The following is a 23,589-nucleotide window of genomic DNA, read 5'->3' on the forward strand; positions in this document are numbered from 1 at the left end:
TTAGGCCTAAACTGTGACTTCAGGTTGTTGGAACATCTCATTTCATTACGTTTATGGGCTATAAGCAGAGAAACGAGGTTTATATTAAGCTTAAATCTTAAAGGGAAGTATTTTTTAATGTCAGGCTTAGCATTTCTAGGGCCACCTTTAAAATAATTATTCATTCTGTTAGAAAACTAATCTCTAGTACTTGGGTAAACATGTTTACATTACTTCAAAAATAAACAGCTCTCACGGTTGAAAATTAATGACTGAGTGTCCTGGCTGCTGTAAGTCAGCACCATGCACGAAAGGCAAAACACATGGTAGTCACTCTGTATCAGAGTGATTAGTATGGTAGTGGCAAGTCTCTTCGAAGTAATTTACTCTTAAAATGGAATAAAACGCTACCGTAATTTTTACTCTGGTTAAAATAAACGTGCTAATAAAAACCTGAGAATGAGCTATAATTAATAGTTCTATGAAATGTGCTGCCACGTGTGACATGAAGGCGGTACAATATTAATTCCTCACGTTCGGCCTGCTTCTGAGATGTTCATCAAGTGGGGTGATGATCTTCATGTGAGACAGGTGAACTCTGCCAGCAGCGGCTCCCTTCCGGCACTCCAAGTAATTACCTTCCACCTGCTTCAGTATCACAAGGACGTCCCCACGCTGGAAGGTACGATATCAGTCTCTGAAGCAATTATTATTTAATAAAACATTATTACTTTTTCCACATTTTAATCTTTGGAGCCTAAAGCATTTATAATAACGTGTAAAACAGTAACAGAGGCCAGAGATTTTTTTTTTTTTTTACATTAGTCAGTAAAGAAAGAGCTCTACTTTACCTTACAAGAAAGTTCTCCAGGGTTTTGCGGGACAATGTCTTCACTGGCAATTCCGTGAGGCACAGACAGCTTAAACATAAACCAATAAAAGGATTATTCACAATCAAATAACCTCGTCCTAAGCGGCTGATCACGTGGGGATTTGGCACGTTCGGCTGCAGTATAACCTCCGGCAGTTAAGCTCTTCACTCGGCTTCCTCAAGCTCGGGATCTAGTCGGTGGGGCTGCCGTTTCTCAGGCTGCTCAGAGTCCTCGGGGGCCTGAGGCTGAGCCCACAGGACCTCGGCAGCTGAAAGTGGCCTAAAGTTCCCTTAACAACCACATCCAGGAAGTTCTGCTCTACAGGACAAGGTCCACCAACTCCCCAGGGCGTCGGAAGGGTAAATACTCAGCACCTGGCCTCACGGCCTTTAGTTCAGGGGCGGCTGACAGGGGACTGGTGCCTCCCCTGCGGGGTTGGACTGGCCGCTTCCATCCGCCTTCAATCTCATGTGCTCCTGCAGTCGCTCTGGTACAAGCATCTACTTAAACCCATCTCACCGCCTGACCTCAGTCATTCCTGGTCCACTCAGCCCTGTCTGATCTTAGAATGGCTTTTACTCTGGCTAGAGAACTCTGTTCCCCGCCTTGGTAAATTCTGGCTGATGAGCACAGGTCGGAGGGCCTGTGCCCAGGACGTGGGATCACACAAGCTCGCTTCCAACAAGGAAAGGGAGGCTGCACTCAGGAGCAAAGATGTAGAGTACGTGGGTGTGGCCCTCGGGGGCTGGGGCGGGTCGTGTTGCTCCCCAGCATCTCTGTCAGAGCACCAGGGCGCCCAAGGTACCCAGGTTACCCTGGTTAGCAATTTAATGGTGGGGCGGCCACAGGGAACAATGAGGGATTTAAGGAATTATTTCGTAAAGAGACACACTAATACACCATCATTTTGAATTTATTAAGTTTCTTTGACTTGTTCAAATGCTTTGTTGACATTATACCACTATGCTAAGACCTATAAGCAAAATCTCATTCCCCCAAACGAGGCTCTTGAGACGGAACAGCCAACGCAAGCAGAGACTTTACAGAATCTTGGCTCTACCATTACTGGATGTGTGACCCTGGACAGGCTACTTAAGCTCTCTGAGTCTTACTTTCTTCATCTGTATAATAGAGATAATAATAGGATCTACTTCACAGGGTTGGTGTGAGGAATAAATGAGTTATTTACATATAAAGTGCTTCGAAGCATGCCTTGGCTTATAAGTATTCAACACATCAGCTACTGCTTTTATTTATTCATTATTTTTAAGTATCCTATCCCAAAGTACACCCCTGGGTTTTAGCAATTAAAATTTTATCAGTTTAAATGCATATGAATATATATGAATATCCTACCTCCTTCTTATCTGTCTGCACCCTTCCTTAGGAAGATGAAAAAAACCCTAAACTGCTTAAAGTGAAAACAATTTCCAGCTCAGTGATGGAAATGTAGAACAAATATGAAATGAATAATTGCTGTTCTTGTTAAGACCTACTGTTGTACAACTGTTTTAAGAAGCTCCAACACTCCTGCTCTCCTTATCATTTTAATTTGTTCTAGATTTCATCAGGTTAACCTGACCAAAACAGAGCACATCAACTCCGAAGACAAAGGCTTAAGGTCGTATGATGAGAAAAACATTCAAAGGGAACAAAATTAATATCTCAACTATCTCAATTACTGATGAAAACTTCTAACTGGTAACTATTAAATGGACCATGATAATCAGGTTTACAAAAGTGGAAAATGAGGGAAAAACCATCCTTTTTTTTTTTTTTTTTTTTTTTAACCCAGGGCAGCCAGGTTTCCATTTTCTATTGCTAGACTTTTTTTTTTTTTTTTTTAAATGTTGGGGGTAGGAGTTTATTAATTAATTAATTTATTTTTGCTGTGTTGGGTCTTCTTTTCTGTGCGAGGGCTTTCTCTAGTTGTGGCAAGCGGGGGCCACTCTTCATCGCCGTGCGCGGGCCTCTCACTATCGCGGCCTCTCGTTGCGGAGCACAGGCTCCAGACGCGTAGGCTCAGTAGTTGTGGCATACGGGCCTAATTGCTCCGCGGCATGTGGGATCCTCCCAGACCAGGGCTCGAACCCGTGTCCCCTGCATTAGCAGGCAGATTCTCAACCACTGCGCCACCAGGGAAGCCCCAAACCATCCATTTTAATAAGAACTTTCTACTTCCAATTTTACTCTGTGGGCAAGGTAGCTATAAGATATAAACTATATCAAGATATGAATATAATATCTGGCAGAGATACTGCCATCAGTGTAACCTACTGGGTCAGGTTTTTCAGAGTTTCTGTTTGGTCAAGCCAGACAGCAGGTTGCAATCCTTGTCTGCCCTACTTCCTTTTCCTGTATTTTTCCTAATAATGAAACCCTGTTTTAAAAGACCTAGGTTTAAACATGGCCTACTTGTCTAAAGCACTCAGTGTCAAGGGGCAATTCCACAGTTGTCTCATCATCTTTTTCTAAGGAATAAGGATCTTATGTATACTTTAGGACAAACCTCTTGACCACAAACATTTTTAAAAGCTAAATTTACCATGTATTTCCTGTAGAGAGGGTGTCCTGGTTTGGGGCGAGGGGGCAGCACCGGATCTTGATTTTTAAGGACTTGACTCTTAGCTTTTGAGAGTCCAGATGCCAGGTTACTTGTTTTTTTCTGAAGATCCATGTCAGAAGAAGACCGATTAAAAGGCAGTTTTTTATCTGCTGCTCTGGTTGCAGGAAGTTTTGGGGGAGGTGGTCTCTCAGGGGCCCCCTTGGGAGGAGGCTGTCGAGCTAGTACGCCTTTTCCATTCACAGGTCTGAAAGTCAACGTGGTATCTGTGAGTCAGTGTTTGATCGATAGTAGGTTCTGTTTTGTCCTTTCTTACACACACACACACACACACAGCGTTTTGCTAGTGTAAATACCATTTAATGAAACATGCAGGCTATGCTATTTTTTAGCAAATGACTGCTGCATTAAACATTATATTATCTGAGGAAATGCCATGATGTTCCAGCTTCCTCTTATCTTGTACTATATATTCATTAGTTCAAGACAAACAAGCATTTACTATCATGAGCTCTCTAAGGCTCCATTTGCTCTTAAACACACCATGACTGTTTCAGAAAACTAAGGACTTTCTACCAAAGTCTGAGATGAAAAGCTTATAGTAAGATATCAGGTATATGTGATGGGGTCTTGTACATGATTAGAAAAGGTACGTCAAACTCCCCTAATATTCATGTTATAGGAATCATTATTAAAACACTAATTTAGATTAATATAAAGAAAGCTAGTTCCGAAAATGGGACAGGACAATTATTACTCTGAAAGCCTTTCCTTAATCCCTATGATAAAAATAATTTCGAACATAGTAATGTCTTATGATAACATCACAGTTTTTTGTCTAAATAGCCCTGGAACTCAGGAGGGCTGGCCACCTCTGAGCTCACGAGGCCTGTCTCCCTTTGGAAACGCCAAAACTCAGGCTGGTTTCTGGGAACAGGGAGAGAGCGAGCGAGTGTGTGTATGTATGTATGTGTGTGTATACGCGCGTGTGTGTTCCAGAAGTGGAGTTTTAGGTCCAGAAAGGAGTCTTGTTCATTTGTTTGAGGAAAAGTAATAGATATCTATGTTTGTGCTCTGTGAGTTTTTGGATTGCATTAAAAAAGGAGCAGAGACTCCTACACCTGCTGTCAGAAGCAGACTGTGGGCTAGTGGCCTGGGTGAATTTGTGAGTTAAATGTACCTCTAAAAGAAGATCGAAGGCCAGCAACACTCAGTTTTCATGATAGAAAAGAGTCCAGTCTCGGAGTCATTAGTTTTTCTCTAACTGACTTTTTAGAAGTTTTCCCATGCTTACTTACCTCGGTGGCAACCTTGGGGGTCCTCGCACAGAACCTCCTGACTGACCAGCATGGTCAGTTTCCTGCAAGTATCAGAGAATGATTTTTAGTTAAGATGAATCTGAAACAAGAGCTTTTCAAGAGGAATTATGGACAACTTTTGGGCTGGATCTATAAAGTGGAAATGTAGCTGAATTACAGAAAGGAGATTAAAAGAGTTTTTTAGTCTTAAGCAATATTAACTCATTTCTCATTCCTACCTACATTGTCCATGTCACAATGCAAGTGAAAACAGAGAGGAAGAGGCTGGCGCAGGGAGGGGGGTGTCCTGCTACTGTGGGCACCAGCTCAACCAACTGCACTGCATGGTTACACATCCAGCATGTTCTGAGGAATTAAGGATGCTGTTTAAACCATGTTGGGTTACACAGCAGCAATTTAAGCAGACATTGTAGGGAATTTTTAAAAAATATGGCAGCTATCTATCCCATGACAACGTTTAAGATATGCAGTACTCCTAAGTTTAAACACATAGTAAGTGAGGTGGTGATCAGTTCGTTTTGCTTATACTGGATGGTTTCCACATTGTGTGGTGGGTTTTGAACTGGAAGGAGGTGGAACACAACAGAAGCTTAAGGGGTGGCCTGAAAGGAAGGCATGTGAGGAAGAACAGAAAAGGCCCAAGAAAGTAGACAGCTTAGCTTGTACCACTACAGGAAAGGGGTTGGATGTGCTGAGAAGAATTTTGTAGGAAAAAGCAAAGGGGGATAGTGTGAAAAACAAAAGATAGGGAGAGTTGGAATGTTTTGGCCTCAAAGTAGATGAGAGAAATTGGAAGTATGGGGATCAACAAGAAGATTTCTTCAGAAGGGGTTCAAACTGTGCTAATTAAATAGGTTTTCCGAACATGTTATGGTCCAGGGATTGGGAAATGAGTATAATACATGGAAAACATTTTCAGATATTCTGCTGAATGAGAAGTCAAAGGATCTTAAAGCCAAGACTTCTGTTTTTTAGGCAAAAGTCTTCACTAAATCCTTCTAATTCTGATTGAGTCTCTTTTTTCACCTTTCCTACTTTCTAAGCCCTCACCACTGACCTCCAGAAAATAATATTTCTCCAAGACCACCTGAGAGGGAAAAATGCCAGCTCTTTAAAATTATACTGCCTTTTAAAAAAAAATTTATTTATCTTATCTATTTATTTATTTTTGGCTGCGTTGGGTCTTCGCTGCTGCGCATGGGCTTTCTCTAGTTGTGGCGAGCGGGGGCTACTCTTCGTTGCGGTGCACGGGCTTCCCATTGCAGTGGCTTCTCTTGTTGTGGAGCATGGGCTCTAGGTGTGCGGGCTCAGTAGTTGTGGCACGTGGGCTCAGCTGTTGTGGCTCGTGGGTTCTAGAGCGCAGGCTCAGTAGTTGTGGCGCATGGGCTTAGCTGCTCCGTGGCATGTGGGATCTTCCCGGACCAGGACTCAAACCCGTGTCCCCTGCATTGGCAAGTGGATTCTTAACCACTGCACCACCAGGGAAGTCCATATACTGCCTTTTTTTTGTAAAACAGGTTTAACTATAGCTTGGAAATCTCTGGGTTAATTCAGCCTGTTTTCCCCCTTCTTATCTTACAAATGAGTTAAAACTCACTTCTATGGTTTTTAATTCAAACTGAATATTTACCAGTTTTCCTTAAATACCAAATGATTAATTGCTAATAACTGCGATCAAGTGAATATGTTTCAGTGTTTTATAATCCCATTTTGAAAAACAAATTAAGCTTGCCCTTAAAACTTGGTTTCACTAATGAACTCAGTTAATGTAGTGAGGCAAGTCACCAGCTCATAAACCCTGCAATATTCCAGGCTATCATCCATGCCTTATAAATACACTGTTGCCTATGTGCCCCCTGACAAATAACTGCTATGATACTTGAAAAACTCATTTATTTCTTTGGCCGCCTTTAAAATTAAAACAAACAAGCCAAAGCCAAGAGAAAAACACTCTAGCAGATAGGTAGGAACTTTTATAGCTTTCCTCAAAATTATAGTTGTTAGATACCTTAATAATTAAGGGCAGATTTTAAAAAATATAGATATATAAATCTGACATGGAAAGCTATAGATGGTGTACTTTAATAAACACATACCATAAAATGCAAATCTTGTACCGAATATAGTTTTCTCTGATTGGTTTTACTTTTATGGGCAATCTTAAATATATTTTTAATTTCTCAATTTTCTATAATGAGCAAAAATAAATCAGAAAAAAAAGGCAGCACACTCAAATCCCCTGGGACTGTTAGGCACATTCCAAAAGGCACTGCTGCACCTGACACACGTCAAATACTGAGAGTAGGGGCTTGGTTCCTGTAGGAGCCACTGTCTCTTTTTTGCCAAAGTCCAGGTTTGTGTGCAGGTTCTGCTGACAGTCTTTGGAAGATTACTGATTAGGGATTTCCTGCTCTTCAATAGTCCACACATGAATGGAGCTCCTCTGTACCTGCTTTTTGTAGTTTTTCTCTAGCTCTGACATCCCTGAACTTTGGCTTCTGATGTGTTCCGGTAAGCATTTTAGCTCCTGGTGAAGTTGGTTTTTTGCCTTGTACAGCCCTGCAGATGCCATCTTTTTTTTTTTTTTTTTTTTTTGCGGTACGCAGGCCTCTCACTGCTGTGGCCTCTCCCGTTGAAGAGCACAGGCTCCGGACGCGCAGGCTCAGGAGCCGTGGCTCCCGGGCCCAGCCGCTCCGCAGCATGTGGGATCTTCCCAGACCGGGCATGAACCCGTGTCCCCTGCATCGGCAGGCGGACTCTCAACCACTGTGCCACCAGGGAGGCCTGCTGCCATCTTTTTGTTCATGTTCTTTGGAATGGTTTCTTATATTCTAATTTCAAAATAATTCCCTGTTTTTTTGTTTGTTTTTTCAAAAAATAGATATTTCTTCCAAAACCACATTCTTGTCTGTTGGAATCACTGGGCAGCCTCTGAAGATGTGCCTTCTCTTTTTTCTCCAGGAATCGGTGCCACTTCTCATGTCCTGAATTCATTAGCCATCTCCTATGCTGCAGCTGTGACTCCTTCCACCTTCTGGGCAGCGTCCCCTGACTCTCCTCTGGCACCGGCTGACAGACACCTTGCGGGTGGCTCTGGCAGCCTTGGGTTTCCACGGAAGCGTCTGCTCCTGCTGAGAGAATAGCACCAGTGGCTCCTGTGGTTCCTCACCCTGGATTCCCTCATCGTTTAAGCGAAGAAAGTGAGATTCTGCAACTACAGCCACCTTGTCCTGCGATGGAAAGTTCCCTGGCACTCAAGGCAGGAGAAATAGTCAAGGGTCTTTGTCCTGCGTCTCATCAGAAGACACGACTTTCAAAGACCGTGCCTTTCTTCATGGGTCATCCCAGTGGTGAAGCACTCTTTCTAGAGACCCTCCCCAACACCTGAAGCCATTCTGGCCTCTGATCTAAAATTCGCTCAGTAACTGTAATCCTCAAAACCAAAGGAATTTCTCAGGCACAGTTTTGACTTTTGGGCCCTGGAAATCTAAGTGCATGACTTCAGCCAAATCATTTAACTTGGGGTCCTTTTCTCTCATCTTCTTCCTTCAGACCCAGTGTGTCTATTATGGTATGTATTCATTACAGTACAGCAAAGAGTGCTTTGACCACACCCCCCTCCGGCCCCCACCCTTTGTAAACAGCGCAGGACAGGATTTCCCTCATGTTGTTTATGCGAGATGCAGTTATGAATATGGTCCCTCTCCAGATGGCTTAGTTTATCCTAACTTCCTTTCCTTGTTTTTTCTAAAATGTTTGAGTTGCTCTGTGGACTCCTTAACACCAAATGGAATAATACTTAATATTTTAATAGAGCTTTATGGGTTTACAAAGCCCATGACATGACTCAGTGAATGCTTTTGTATGCCCACTCATCATCCTCTCATTCCTCTTTACAACCCTTTAGAGTAGAAGCCAGTAACCTTCTCAAGTAACTTTTCCTCTATGGAAATTTGGGATTTTCCCATTCAACAATAGTATGGTGGGAGCCCTATCATCCTCTTTTGGGTCATCTTGGCCGTTTTTTTTAAATTTTTTTGGCTCTGATGCATGGCATGTGGGATCTTAGTTCCCTGACCAGGGATCAAACCCGCACCCCCTGCACTGGAAGTGTGGAGTTTTCACCACCGGACTTCCAGGGAAGTCTCTAGCCCAGTTTTAATAAAAATTTATTAACCAAGTATTTTGAAATGCAAGTGATCACTAAATTTTAATTCAGCCCACAGAAAAATCTCATTAACTTGACATTGGCTAATTCAATTTAATGTCTCCTTCAAAGAAATTTCTCTTCACTAGATGATTAGATGGGTTTGCATGTATAATAGCATAGTTAATGCACAAGTGTAAAACTATTATGAAGTTTGAACTGAAAATTTTGCTCAAAGACTTTAAAGAACTGGTTTCTTTTGAAACAAACCTTAAAGATAATCTATCATATGGGAATTTGAAAAAGTACAGAAAAACAGTATCGAGGTTGAAATTAAAAAAAAAAACTTTTTACCACCATCTGTTAACAAGTACATGATAAAGCACTACTTTTTAAATTTAAAAAATAATTCTCTCCTAAATTTCAGATGAACAAATTCTTATGATAATTATCTTAAAATTATGTCACTATTTCAGTATTTTATTTTATTTTTTTAAAGATCTATTTATTATTTATTATTTTATTTTTGGCTGCATGAGGTCTTAGTTGTGGCATGCAGGATCTTCACTGAGGCATGTGGGATCTTTTGTTGTGGCGCACGGGCTTCTCTCTAGTTGAGGTGTGTGGGTTTTCTTTTCTCTAGTTGTGGCACGCAGCCTCCAGGGAGCATGGGCTCTGTAGTTGTGGCGCACGGGTTCCAGGGCACGTGGACTCTGTAGTTTAAGGCACACGGGCTCTGGATGAGGCGTACAACTACACCACCAGTAGTTGTGGTGCACAGGCTTAGTTGCCCCGTACGGGGCATGTGGGATCTTAGTGCCCTGACCAGGGATCGAACCCACGTCCTCTGCATTGTAAGGCGGATTCTTTACCACTGGAACACCAGGGAAGTCCCTAATTTGGTATTTTAAATAAAACCTGATAACTGAACTAAATCTTCCCACAAAAATTAAAGGTTTTTGGAGATTTTCAGTAACTTTCTCATTATTAGTGCTATTTAAAAGACAATGCCATAATATCGGTATAGGGCAAATTATTTTATGATGAAGTACAATGAATTAGCCTAATTCTTTTATTTTATAGGAATTTAAAAAATATTAAATAAGTACATGGAGCTTAGAAATTGGTTTTATCTGGCCAATAGTAAAATAATTTAGACATCAGCTGATTACTTAAAATTAGTGCATAGCTTAGTCTTCAACCTAAGATTACCTATAATGACCACTTACCAAGTTTCTAGTTCTGTTAGCATTACCGAGTTTTCCGGATACTGTGCTGAAGGTGTTTCCAATGGGTTTTTCAGTAGGGAGAGGAGGTGGGCTTTGTGGATCCTCCTCATGTGAACCTGGAAAAATAGCAGTAATTAATTAATCAATAATTTCTAGTCTTCCGGGGTTTCAAGGGATGAAATGATTACAGCTTGGTTCCCTATTAGGAAAATGGCTATTGTAAAAGATGCACACAAAGAATGGAGAGCTAAGCAAATGAGAAAGGTATTCTGGCAAACCTCAGAAAACTGATGAGCTAGTAGGCATCGTTTAATTTTTACCAAAAGTTTTATAGAGATTAAAAATACTACTAAATAATTGTAACAGCAAGCCAGCACTTGTCGAGAACCTTCTATGGGCCGCGCATTAAGTTAAGGCACTTTATTCATATACATTTCTCCAAACCAACCTCAATCTAAGTGCTAGATGTTGAGTCTACTGGCTAGTAGCCACATGTGGCAATTTAAACTTAAATCTTAATTAAAATTAAATAAAATTAAAATTTCAGTCCCTCAGTTGCATTAGCCACATTTCAAGTGCTCAGTAGCCACAAGTGGCTACTGGCTACCATATAGGACAGCACTATACTAGATAATATCCTACCCATTTTACAGATGAAGAAACTGACGCTGAGAAGAAAATAAATGCGCTAGCCAGGTCTTAATGCTAGTAATGGTCAGATGGGCTGGAAACCAAAAGCCTGTACTCATTGTAGTAAAGCATGCGGCTTCCTAATAGGTGGTGTATCCAACCCTCCCCCATCCAAATAATTAAATGTGTTTTCTAATATATTAGCTCCAGATTAATGGGCTTCATTGCTTCCATTTTAAAAAGCAATAATAACTTTACATCCAAACTACATCCTTAACCCAGAGATAGTGCACTCCCAACTTATTTTAAAAAGAAGAAAACAAAGATGACCAGATTTAATTAGTGACAGCTAATTAAAATCTGTGTGCAAAACACTTGGAGAGAGGATGACTGTAACATACTAAAGGAGGCTAAAGCCACCTTTTACTCGTTCGGGCATTTAAAGGAGAGAGAGGAATTTTTCCCGTTCAAATGAACACTCTCTGCTTCCATTTCACATGAAAAACCTATAACAAAACAAGAGGATGATTTGTCAGGTTCCTGTTTTATCCACAGACAGGAAAACACTCTCAAAAGGGGGAAAATACCCAGGCCAGCTCCTAGGAAAACAATGATTTAGAGACAGACGAGCGTTCTTAGTTGAGAGGCAGTGCTGCGCGGGGAATTAAGACACACACAGGGATGGTCCAACTCAGTCACCATCTTGAAGATTTTCTCTGTGCTGCAGTTTCCTTACTGAAGGGTACAAAGCAGTAAGAATATGAAAGCAGAGAGGAGATAGCTTATGGGAAGGAAGGGACATAGCAATTATCTGGTGTGGGTATGTGGGGGAGGTGGAGATTTTCAATTTCAAACTGTGTGGTCAGCAGAGTGCTCAGTGAGAAAAGTGGCATTTCAGCAAAGACCTGAAGGAACAGTGAAGGAGCGAGCCATGCAGAGATCTGGGGAAAGGACATCCTAGTCAGAAGAAACAGGTCCCCAGGGGAAGAAGCTGACAGGTTCAGAGCAAGGAGTTTTGCACCACAAAGCTGTTCCTTTCTTTTCTTGTCCATTCCAAGTTCTTTGGATCCCAAAAGTCCTATTTTTTTTCCTCCACAGCAATATATGCATTGCTTAATAATCGTAATAATAAAATTCTTGGGAACTGGTTTTGTTTTTTTTTTTTTTTTTCCCCAGTACGCAGGCCTCTCACTGTTGTGGCCTCTCCCGTTGAAGAGCACAGGCTCCGGACGCGCAGGCTCAGCGGCCATGGCTCACAGACCCAGCCGCTCCGCGGCATGTGGGATCTTCCCGGACCGGGGCACGAACCCATGTCCCCTGCATCGGCAGGCGGACTCTCAACCACTGCGCCACCAGGGAAGCCCTGGGGAACTGGTTTTTGATATACATAGAAAGAATTCTCTAGGAACTGGCACTTCAGTTCTCTCACATATAGCAGTACAGAACTCAGCTTTCTAATAGTTCCTGGAGGTTTGTCAGGATAATAAATAAAGGTGCTTTCTCAATATACCCTTCTCAGGATATCAGGACTATTAATCCAATTTATAAGTGTGTAGAAAAGAGTAAACACAGCAGGCCTGAGTTACAAGGTTGGTCCTTGCTGGCACCTAGGAACTTGGATTTTGGGAAGCTTCGCACCATTTCTAGAATAGATAGAACAAAAGAATATGGTTTATGCTGAACACCTGCTTTCCTTCTGGGAAATCTGGAATTTTGGTACATGCCCAAATTCCTAGAGGTGTCCATGTAACCAGCCCCCAACAAAAACCCTTGGGTATTGAGTCTCTAATGAGCTTCCCTGATGGACATTTCACATCTGAGTGGAGTTAGGTACACCCTGTGTGACTCTACTGGGAGAGGACTCCTAGAAACTTGTGCTGGTTTCCTCCAGACTTTGCCCCGGGCACCTTTTTCCTTTGCTGCTTTTGCTTCACATACTTTTGCTATAATAAATCACAGCCACGAACACAACTATATGCTAAATCCTGTGAGTCCTCCTAGCAAATCCTCAAACATGGGGATCTGGGGGACCCTGACACAACAGGAGAATACATTTAAATGTAAAAGTTGTATTGCATAAAGCCACATGAGCTTCGGGTAATATCTATTATTATTCTATCTCACGCAGCTTATTAAAATCCCAAATACTTTTTTTTTTAAATGCTTGGCTTTTTTTGTTTGTTTGTTTTTGTTTATTTATTTATTTTTGGCTGTGTTGGGTCCTCATTTCTGTGCGAGGGCTTTCTCTAGTTGTGGCAAGCGGGTGGCCACTCTTCATCGCGGTGCGCGGGCCTCTCACTATCGCGGCCTCTCCCATTGCGGAGCACAGGTTCCAGACGCGCAGGCTCAGTAGTTGTGGCTCATGGGCCCAGCCTCTCCGCAGCATGTAGGATCTTCCCAGACCAGGGCTCGAGCCCGCGTCCCCTGCATTAACAGGCAGACCCTCAACCACTGCGCCACCAGGGAAGCCCCCAAATACTTTTAACAAGGTAACAGTGAGCAGGCCGACAACCCAATGAGCTGTCCTGTCACTGATCTGTAGGCTATATAATACTGTCAAAAGAAACATACGACCAGTTCTTCAGTCTAACACTACAATATAAGCTCCTAAGAAGTGAGAACCCACTAGAATTTGGTACCCTTGACTTTCTCTCCTCCTCATTCTTCATAGAAACTCCGTTCAATCTTCTCACTACTTGGCTTAGAGCCATCAGTTAATAAAACCATCAAGAGACTAAAACCAATATGATTCTTCTAGGTAGTATTTTATAGAGAAACCATACCCCTAAACTAAGTTTCATGGCATGCCAGGGGATGCCTACAGTGTAACCCTGGGATGCTGCAGGTGAAGTACTGGGACACTTGCTCTGCTGTTGGCAGGAATGGAGTGGCAGAATCTCATTAGACAAAGGCAAAGATGCAACTGGGCTATGCAAAAGCACTAAAAGAAATGAAAGGAAAGCAGAGGCTCACAGAGAAAGCTCTGTGATCACCCAGGAACTGCTCTGGAACCCACTGTATGTGCATTCATGTGCATACATACTCACGCTTTTTCTAATCTCTAGGGCCTAAGGTAAACAGTTCTGGCCCTCTTGGCTTCTCTCTTATGATAATATCAGATGTATCTGCAGGACTTATTAAATAAAATTCATCCAAAATTTCATTTATTGTAACACTGAAAAATCAAGTAAGGAAGTGTATCAAAATGTAGTGTTATACTAATTAAAATAATATTTTTTTTTTTTTTTTTTTTTTTTTGCGGTATGTGGGCCTCTCCCGTTGCGGAGCACAGGCTCCAGATGCACAGGCTCAATGGCCATGGCTCAGGGGCCCAGCCGCTCCGCGGCATGTGGGATATTCCCAGACTGGGACATGAACCCGTGTCCCCTGCATCAGCAGGTGGACTCTCAACCACTGTGCCACCAGGGAAGCGCCCCTTTTTAAAAAAAAAAAAAAAAAAAAAATATATATATATATATATTTTTTTCCCCTTTTTCTCTTTTTGTGAGTGTGTATGCTTCTTTGTGTGATTTTGTCTGTATAGCTTTGCTTTTACCATTTGTCCTAGGGTTCTGTCTGTCGTTTTTATCTTTGTTTGTTTGTTTTGTGGTTATTTTTTTTAGTATAGTTTTTAGCACTTGTTATCATTGGTGGATTTGTTTATTGGTTTGCTTGCTCTCTTCTTTTTCTTTTTTGATCACCTTTTTATTTTAATAATTCTTTTATTTTTTATTTTAATAACTTCATTTTATTCTTCCTTCCTTCCTTCCTCCCTTCCTCCCTTTCTCTCTTTCGTTTTCTCCCTTTTCTTCTGAGCCGAGTGGCTGACAAGGTCTTGGTGCTCCAGCCAGGTGTCAAGCGTGAGCCTCTGAGGTGGGAGAGCCTAGTTCAGGACACTGGTCCACCAGAGTCCTGTCAGCTACACATAATATCAAATGGCAAAAGCTCTCCCAGAGATCTCCATCTCAACACTAAGACCCAGCTCCACTCAATGACCAGCAAGCTACAGTGCTGGACACCCTATGCCAAACAACTAGCAAGACAGGAACACAACACCACCCATTAGCAGAGAGGCGGCCTAAAATCATAATAAGGTCACAGACACCCCAAACCACATCACAGGACATGGTCCTGCCCACCAGAAAGACAAGATCCAGCTTCATCCACCAGAACACAGGCACTAGTACCCTCCACCAGGAAGCCTACACAACCCACTGAACCAATCTTCCCCACTGGCAGCAGACACCAAAAACAATGGGAACTATGAACCTGCAGCCTGCTAACAGCAGACCTGAAATGCAGCAAGTTAAGCAAAATAAGAAGACAGAGGAATACACAGCAGATAAAGGAGCAAAGTAAAAACCCACCACACCAAACAAATCAGAGGAACTAGGCAGTCTACCCAAAAAAGAATTCAGAGTAATGATAGCAAAGATGATCCAAAATCTTGCAAATAGAATGGAGAAAATACAAGAAACGTTTAACAAGGATCTAGAAGAACTAAAGAGCAAACAAACAATGATGAACAACACAATAAATGAAATCAAAAATTCTCTAGAAGGAATCAATAGGAGAATAACTGAGGCAGAAGAACGGATAAGTGACCTGGAAGATAAAAGAGTGGAAATAACTACCACAGAGCAGAATAACGAAAAAGAATGAAAAGAATTGAGGACAGTCTCAGACACCTCTGGGACAATATTGAAAGCACCAACATTCAAATTATTGGGGTCCCAGAAGAGGAAGAGAAAAACAAAGGGACTGAGAAAATATTTGAAGAGATTAGAGTTGAAAACTTCCCTAATGTGGGAAAGGAAATAGTCAGTCAAGTCCAGGAAGCACAGAGAGTCCCATACAGGATAAATCCAAGGAGAAACACACCAAGACACATATTAATCAAACTATCAAAAATTAAATACAAAGAAAAAATATTAAAAGCAGCAAGGGAAAAGCAACAAGTAACATACAAGGGAATCCCCATACGGATTCAGCTGATTCCTCAGCAGATTTCTCAGCAGAAACTTTGCAAGCCAGAAGGGTGTGGCAGGACATATTTAAAGTGATGAAAGGGAAAAACCTACAACCAAGATTACTCTACCCAGCAAGGAGCTCATTCAGATTCAACTGATAAATTAAAACCTTTACAGACAAGCAAAAGTTAAGAGAATTCAGCACAACCAAACTAGCTTTACAACAAATGCCATAGGAACTTCTCTAGGCAGGAAACACAAGAGAAGGAAAAGACCTACAATAACAAACCCAAAACAATTAAGAAAATGGTCATAGAAACATACATATCGATAATTACCTTAAATGTAATTGGATTAAATGCTCCAACCAAAAGACACAGACTGGCTGAATGGATACAAAAACAAGACCCATATATATGCTATCTACAAGACACCCACTTCAGACCTGGGGACACATATAGGCTGAAAGTAAGGGGATGGAAAAAGATATTCTATGCAAATGGAAATCAAAAGAAAGCTGGAGTACCAATTCTCATACCAGGCAAAATAGATGTTTAAATAAAGACTATTACAAAAGACAAAGAAGGACACTACATAATGATCAAGGCATCAATCCAAGAAGAAGATATAACAATTGTAAATATTTATGCACCCAACATAGGAGTACCTCAATACATCAGGCAAATGCTAACAGCCATAAAATGGGAAATCGACAGTAACACAATCATAGTAGGGGACTTTAACACCCCACTTTCACCAATGGACAGATCACCCAAAATGAAAATAAATAAGGAAACACAAGCTTTAAATGATACATTAAACAAGATGGACTTAATTGATATTTATAGGACATTCCATCCAAAAACAACAGAATACGCTTTCTTCTGCTCATGGAACATTCTCCAGGATAGACCATATCTTAGGTCACAAATCAAGGACTGGTAAATTTAAGAAAATTGAAATTGTATCGAGTATCTTTTCTGACCACAACGCAATGAGACTAGATATCAATTACAGGAAAAAATCTGTAAAAAATACAAACACACGGAGGCTAAACAATACACTACTAAATACCCAAGAGATCACTGAAGAAATCAAAGAGGAAATCAAAAATACCTAGAAACAAATGACAATGAAAACACAATGACCCAAAACCTATGGGATGCAACAAAAGCAGTTCTAAGAAGGAAGTCTATAGCAATACAATCCTACCTCAAGAAACAAGAAACATCTCAAATAAACAACCTAACCTTACACTAAAGCAATTAGAGAAAGAAGAACAAAAAACCCCCAAAGTTAGAAGGAAAGAAATCATAAAGATGAGATCAGAAATAAATGAAAAAGAAATGAAGGAAACGATAGCAAAGATGAATAAAACTAAAAGCTGGTTCTTTGAGAAGATAAACAAAATCGATAAACCATTAGCCAGACTCATCAAGAAAAAAAGGGAGAAGACTCAAATCAACAGAATTAGAAATGAAAAAGGAGAAGTAACAACTGACACTGCAGAAATACAAAGGATCATGAGAGACTACTACAAGCAACTATATGCCACTAAAATGGGCAACCTGGAAGAAATGGACAAATTCTTAGAGAAGCACAACCTTTTGAGACTGAACCAGAAAGAAATAGAAAATATAAACAGACAAATCACAAGCACTGAAATTGAAACTGTGATTAAAAATTTTCCAGTAAAGAAAAGCCCAGGATCAGAAGGATTCACAGGCGAATTCTATCAAACATTTAGAGAAGAGCTAACACCAATCCTTCTCAAACTCTTCCAAGATATAGCAGAGGGAGGAACACTGCCAAACTCATTTGATGAGGCCACCATCACCTTGATAACAAAACCAGACAAAGATGTCACAAAGAAAGAAATCTACACACCAATATCACTGATGAACATACATGCAAAAATCCTCAACAAAATACTAGCAAACAGAATCCAGCAGCACATTAAAAGGATCATACACCATGATATAGTGGGATTTATCCCAGGAAGCAAGAATTCTTCAATATACGCAAATCAATCAATGTGATAAACTATATTAACTGAAGGAGAAAAACCATATGATTATCTCAATAGAAACAGAAAAAGCTTTCGACAAAATTCAACACCCATTTATGATAAAAACATGCCAGAAAGTGGGAATAGAGGAAACTTACCTCAACATAATAAAGGCCAGATATGACATACCCACAGCCAACATTGTTCTCAATGATGAAAACTGAAACCATATCCACTAAGATCAGGAACAAGACTAGGTTGCCCACTCTCACCTCTATTATTCAACATAGTTTTGGAAGTTTTAGCCACAGCAATCAGAGAAGAAAAAGAAAAAAAAGGAATCTAAATCAGAGAAGAAGAAGTAAATCTGTCACTGTTTGCAGATGACATGATACTATAAATAAAGAATCCTAAAGATGCCACCAGAAAACCACTAGAGCTAATCAACGAATTTGGTAAAGTAGCAGGATACAAAATTAATATACAGAAAACTCTTGCATCCCTATATACTAATGATGAAAAATCTGAAGGAGAAATTAAGGAAACATTCCCATTTACCACTGCAACAAAAAGAATAAAATACCTAGGAATAAACCTACCTAAGGAGACAAAAGACCTGTATGAAGAAAACTATAAGACACTAATGAAAGAAATTAAAGATGATACAAACAGATGGAGAGATATACCATGTTCTTGGTTTGGAAGAATCAACATCGTGAAAATGACTATACTACCCAAAGCAATCTACAGATTGAATGCAATCCCTATCAAACTACCAATGGCATTTTTCACAGAACTAGAATAAAAAATTTCACAATTTGTATGGAAACACAAAAGACCCCGAATAGCCAAAGCAATCTTGAGAAAGAAAAAACGGAGCTGGAGGAATCAGGCTCCCTGACTTCAGACTATACTACAGAGCTACAGTCATCAAGACAGTATGGTATTGGCACAAAAACAGAAACACAGATCAATGGAACAGGAAAGAATGCCCAGAGATAAACCCATGCACATATGGTCACCTTATCTTTGATAAAGGAGGCAAGAATATACAATGGAGAATAAGTCGTGCTGGGAAAACTGGACAGCTACACGTAAAACAATGAAATTAGAACACTTCCTAATGCCATACACAAAAATAAACTCAAAATGGATTAAAGACCTAAATGTTAAGGCCAGACACTATAAAACTCTTAGAAGAAACACAGGCAAAACACTCTATGACATAAATCAAAGCGCGATCCTTTTTGACCCACCTCCTAGAGAAATGGAAATAAAAATAAACAAATGGGACCTAATGAAACTTAAAAGCTTTTTCACAGCAAAGGAAACCATAAACAAGATGAAAAGACAACCCTCAGAATGGGAGAAAATATTTGCAAATGAAGCAACTGACAAAGGATTAATCTCCAAAATCTATAAGCAGCTCATACAGCTCAATATCAAAAAGACAAACAACCCAATCCAAAAATGGGCAGAAAACCTAAACAGACATTTCCCCCAAGAAGATATACAGATTCCCAACAAAGACATCAAAGGATGCTCAACATCACTAATCATTAGAGAAATGTAAATCAAAACTACAATGAGGTATCACCTCACACCAGTCAGAATGGCCATCATCAAAAAATCTACAAACAATAAATACTGGAGAGGGTGTGGAGAAAAGGGAACTCTCTTGCACTGCTGGTGGGAATGTAAATTGATACAGCCACTATGGAGAACAGTTTGGAGGTTCCTTAAAAAACTAAAAATAGAATTACCATACAACCCAGCAATCCCATTACTGGGCATATACCCTGAGAAAACCATAATTCTAAAAGAGTCATGTACCACAATGTTCATTGCAGCTCTATTTACAATAAGCAGGTAATGGAAGCAACCTAAGTGTCCATCGACAGATGAATGGATAAAGAAGATGTGGCACATATATACAATGGAATATGACTCAGCCATAAAAAGAAACAAAATTGAGTTAATTTTTAGTGAGGTGGATGTACCTAGAGTCTGTCATACAGAGTGAAGTAAGTCAGAAAGAGAAAAACAAATACCATATGCTAACACATATATATGCAATCCTAAAAAAAAAGTGGTTCTGAAGAACCTAGGGGCAGGACAGGAATAAAGATGCAGATGCAGAGAATGGACTTGAGGATGTGGGGAGGGGGAAGGGGAAGCTGGGACAAACTGAGAGAGTGGCATGGACATATATACACTACCAAATGTAAACTAGATAGCTAGTGGGAAGCAGCTGCATAGCACAGGGGGATCAGCTCAGTGCTTTGTGACCACCTAGAGGGGTGGGATAGGGAGGGTGGGAGGGAGGGAGATGCAAGAGAGAAGAGATATGGGGATATATGTATATGTATAACTGATTCACTTTGTTATAAAGCAGAAACTAACACACCATTGTAAAGCAATTATACTGCAATAAAGATGTTAAAAAATAAATGAGGGAGGAGATATGGGGATATATGTATAGGTATAGCTGATTCACTCCGTTATACAGCAGAAACTAACACACCATTGTAAAGCAATTATACTCCAATAAAGATGTTAAAAGAAAATGTTCTCGACAGAAAAATAATAATAAGTGGCTGATTACACATAATTTCAAAAGCAGACATTGATAATTAGCATATATTTCTCCCTGGCTCTTGGAGAAGCAAATAAATGAGGCAGAGAAGTGCTTACATTTTCCTGGTTTGGCTGGAATTCGTATCACAGTCGGCTTCCTGGTGGGTGCTGGTTGAACTGCTCGTTCCTTTGCTGGTTCTGTTCTTGTGGGGAGCTGAAAGGGATCTAATGAAAAACACAGTGTATTTTGCATGTTTTAGTTAACATGGACTCAAACAAAAAAACCTCATTCATAATTAAAGAGTCATATTTTTCATGCCCTAGGGAAAACTATTCATGGATAAACAAAATCTCAGTTTGCAGAGACAAAAACAAAGTCAGGGCTCATGAAAGGAAATAACTTGGCGCTCCGTAAATAATTCATGTGGCTTTTCTTCCTCTCTGATGAGAGAGATCCAGGACAATCTTCAATTATGTAGAAGCTATCTTTCACAGGAGTGTAATCATTCCATAAGTGTCTGCCTGAAAATGAGGGGCAATTGAAACATGCAGCCAATTTCCCCCCTATAGTGAAGCTTCCAGGATCCCCCAGGAAGGAAGGTCTCTTTGCCCCACCCCTGTGCCTGCATTGGAAAACCTCCCTGAAGGGCTGGCCCTGGGCCTCGTCCCCACCCCTCATCCCACCCTGCCGGAGCCTGGCAGCAGCACTCTCGGATTGAGTAGTGAAGTGAAACTACACCTTGCTAACATGAAAACGGAAAACGTTTTATCCTGGAAATAAAATAAGACATCACCCTTCAAATATTTAATTTTGGGCCAAGGATATATATTCTCCATCTTAACCCACTCATTTAAAATGGACAGTATGTGCTTAGGGAGAGTATTTTAAATAAAAGCATAACCACCAAACTTTTTTCTTCCTTTTTTCGTTTTTGGCCATGCCGCAAGGCTTGTGGGGTCTTAGTTACCCAACCAGGGATGGAACCCAGGCCCTCAGCAGTGAGAGCGTGGAGCCCTAACCACTGGACCGCCAGAGAAATCCCCCACCAAACTTTTTTACTGAAAGAAATAGTCTTTTTTTCTTTAATGTAAATGTTCTTTTTAGTAGTTTGGGAAGATGACCAAAAAATTTTTAGAAGATGAAAAACCTAAAAATAAATAGATTAGCAAAAATAAAATCAAATGCTGTATAATGCATACTCTATACAGTGCACAGGGTCTCAAGAGGCCACTTTTGCCTTTATTCAGCAAGAGGCAGAATGAATACATACTGTATTCAGAACCTGTTCTCTGGATCTCGCCTGTAGGGAGATACTCCCTATAAACAACGCACTTCACAGCACTTGTGATGAACAGCATTCATGTTCTGCCTGTTATGAGCTGCAGTTCAATAAAGCATCTTTTGCTGACCAGCTCCTTTCAGAATACACGAAGAGCTGAGCTAAGGATAAGATGGCCTTTCAGCTCCTTGATACTTGCCCTTCCCTTCCACCCAGCTTTCAGGCAACCCCACTCTCAGACCTGCTACCAGAGCATCACCCACTCACTAGTCACTTGATCTCACATGTCTGCTTACCACGTGCCAGTAACGGTGCGAGGTGGGGAGATAGGATGGTTAAGTACAATCCTATTTTAAGTTTATTATCTATCACCTAAGTAAGGCCCCCAGATGGCATGCTAGGTAAAATAATAATTATTAGGCTAGTTAGAAAAAAAAAAATTAGATGACCCCTCTATGGAAACCGGTCTATTAGCTCATTAGTGAGGCGAGTCTTGTCTGTGCTCAAAAATCCAACTCAACATCATCAAAACAATATCAAACTTTCAAAAAAGGCTCTTGTAATAATATCACTTTCTTCCATTGTAACCTGTATCTCCAGAAAACAAACAAAGCTTCTTCTTTTAGGTCTAAGGAAATTCGTCAATTCCTTATTTTGTTATAACATTATTTTCCATTTCAAAAGTAACATTTATTGTAAAAATAGGAAACATTAAGAAATATATGATAGGAACTTCCCTGGTGGCGCAGTGGTTAAGAAACACAGGTTCGATCCCTGGTCCGGGAAGATCCCACATGCCGTGGAGCAACTAAGCCCGTGAGCCACAACTACTGAGCCTGCGCTCTAGAGCCCACAAGCCACAACTACTGAAGCCTGCATGCCACAACTACTGAAGCCCATGCGCCTAGAGCCTGTGCTCCACAACAAGAGAAGCCACCGCAATGAGAAGCCCTCACACCACAATGAAGAGTAGCCCCCGGGCTTCCCTGGTGGCACAGTGGTTGAGAATCTGCCTGCCAATGCAGGGGACACGGGTTCGAGCCCTGGTCTGGGAGGACCCCACATGCCGTGGAGCAACTAGGCCCATGAGCCACAACTACTGAGCCTGCGCGTCTGGAGCCTGCGCTCCACAACAAGAGAGGCTGCGCACTGCAATGAAGAGTGGCCCCCGCTTGCTGCAACTGGAGAAAGCCCTCGCACAGAAACGAAGACCGAACACAGCCAAAATTAAAAATAAATAAATTAAAAAAACCTTAACCTGAGTTGCCAAAACTCAGGTTAAGATAGTGGTGATTCTTCAGATGCCTTAAAAAAAAAAGAGTAGCCCCCGCTCGCCACTAGAGAAAGCCCGCACGCAACAATGAGACCCAACACAGCCAAAAATAAATAAATTTATTAAAAAATAAAGTTGATCTTTAAAAAAAAAAAGCAATATATGATAGAAAGTCTCCTGTAATCCCATCCCTGCATTAGTAATTATTATCTAAAATATGTGTATCTGTCTACAGATTTTTTTTCTGTATCATATGTATTATTACATAGGTATTTTGAAAAACACAAACAGGATCATTTTATACCTATTTCTTTGTAACTTACTCTTTCACTTTTTTTCATTCAGTATTGATAGGGTGCCTGCTACACATCAAATGCTATTCTAGATGCTGGGAATACGTCAGTGAACAGAGCAAAGAACTCTGCCCTTGTGATGCTTACACCCCAGCAGGAGACAGAGACAATAAACAGTAAATATATTGAGTGATTCATGTGGTATATTAGAAGGTGAGACATGCTACTGAAAAAGGGAAACGTAGAGCAAGGGGGAACTTCAGTTGTGGGCAGAAGGGAAGCAGGTTGCAGCGTGACACAGGAGTGCAGGGGGCGAGGGAGAGGAGGGCTCCATGATCCTCTTTCCAACAGATGGATTTTGCATATTCTAACAGTTCTTCCAAGCTGAAAAATACACTCTGGGTTTTTAGGAAACAGCAGTGCTGATGGATAAAAAGGGGAAGGTAGGC

The 23,589-nt window shown here is 40.8% G+C and overlaps 1 protein-coding gene across 1 annotated transcript in view; it reads right to left on the bottom strand.

Moving 5' to 3' along the window:
• Positions 1 to 23,589, bottom strand: part of SH3D19 (SH3 domain containing 19) — a 57,107-nt gene that overhangs the window by 19,935 nt on the left and 13,583 nt on the right. Inside the window, exons 6-11 of the mRNA XM_065877202.1 lie at positions 20,412 to 20,519; positions 10,110 to 10,225; positions 4,713 to 4,774; positions 3,397 to 3,661; positions 831 to 899; positions 514 to 654 (exon numbers count right to left, since the gene is read on the bottom strand). Coding sequence (XP_065733274.1) covers positions 514 to 654; positions 831 to 899; positions 3,397 to 3,661; positions 4,713 to 4,774; positions 10,110 to 10,225; positions 20,412 to 20,519 — 761 coding nt within the window. The remainder of the gene's footprint in view (positions 1 to 513; positions 655 to 830; positions 900 to 3,396; positions 3,662 to 4,712; positions 4,775 to 10,109; positions 10,226 to 20,411; positions 20,520 to 23,589) is intronic.

The sequence above is a fragment of the Phocoena phocoena genome, chromosome 5 (assembly GCF_963924675.1).
Source record: "Phocoena phocoena chromosome 5, mPhoPho1.1, whole genome shotgun sequence".
NCBI classification, from domain to species: Eukaryota; Metazoa; Chordata; class Mammalia; order Artiodactyla; family Phocoenidae; genus Phocoena; species Phocoena phocoena.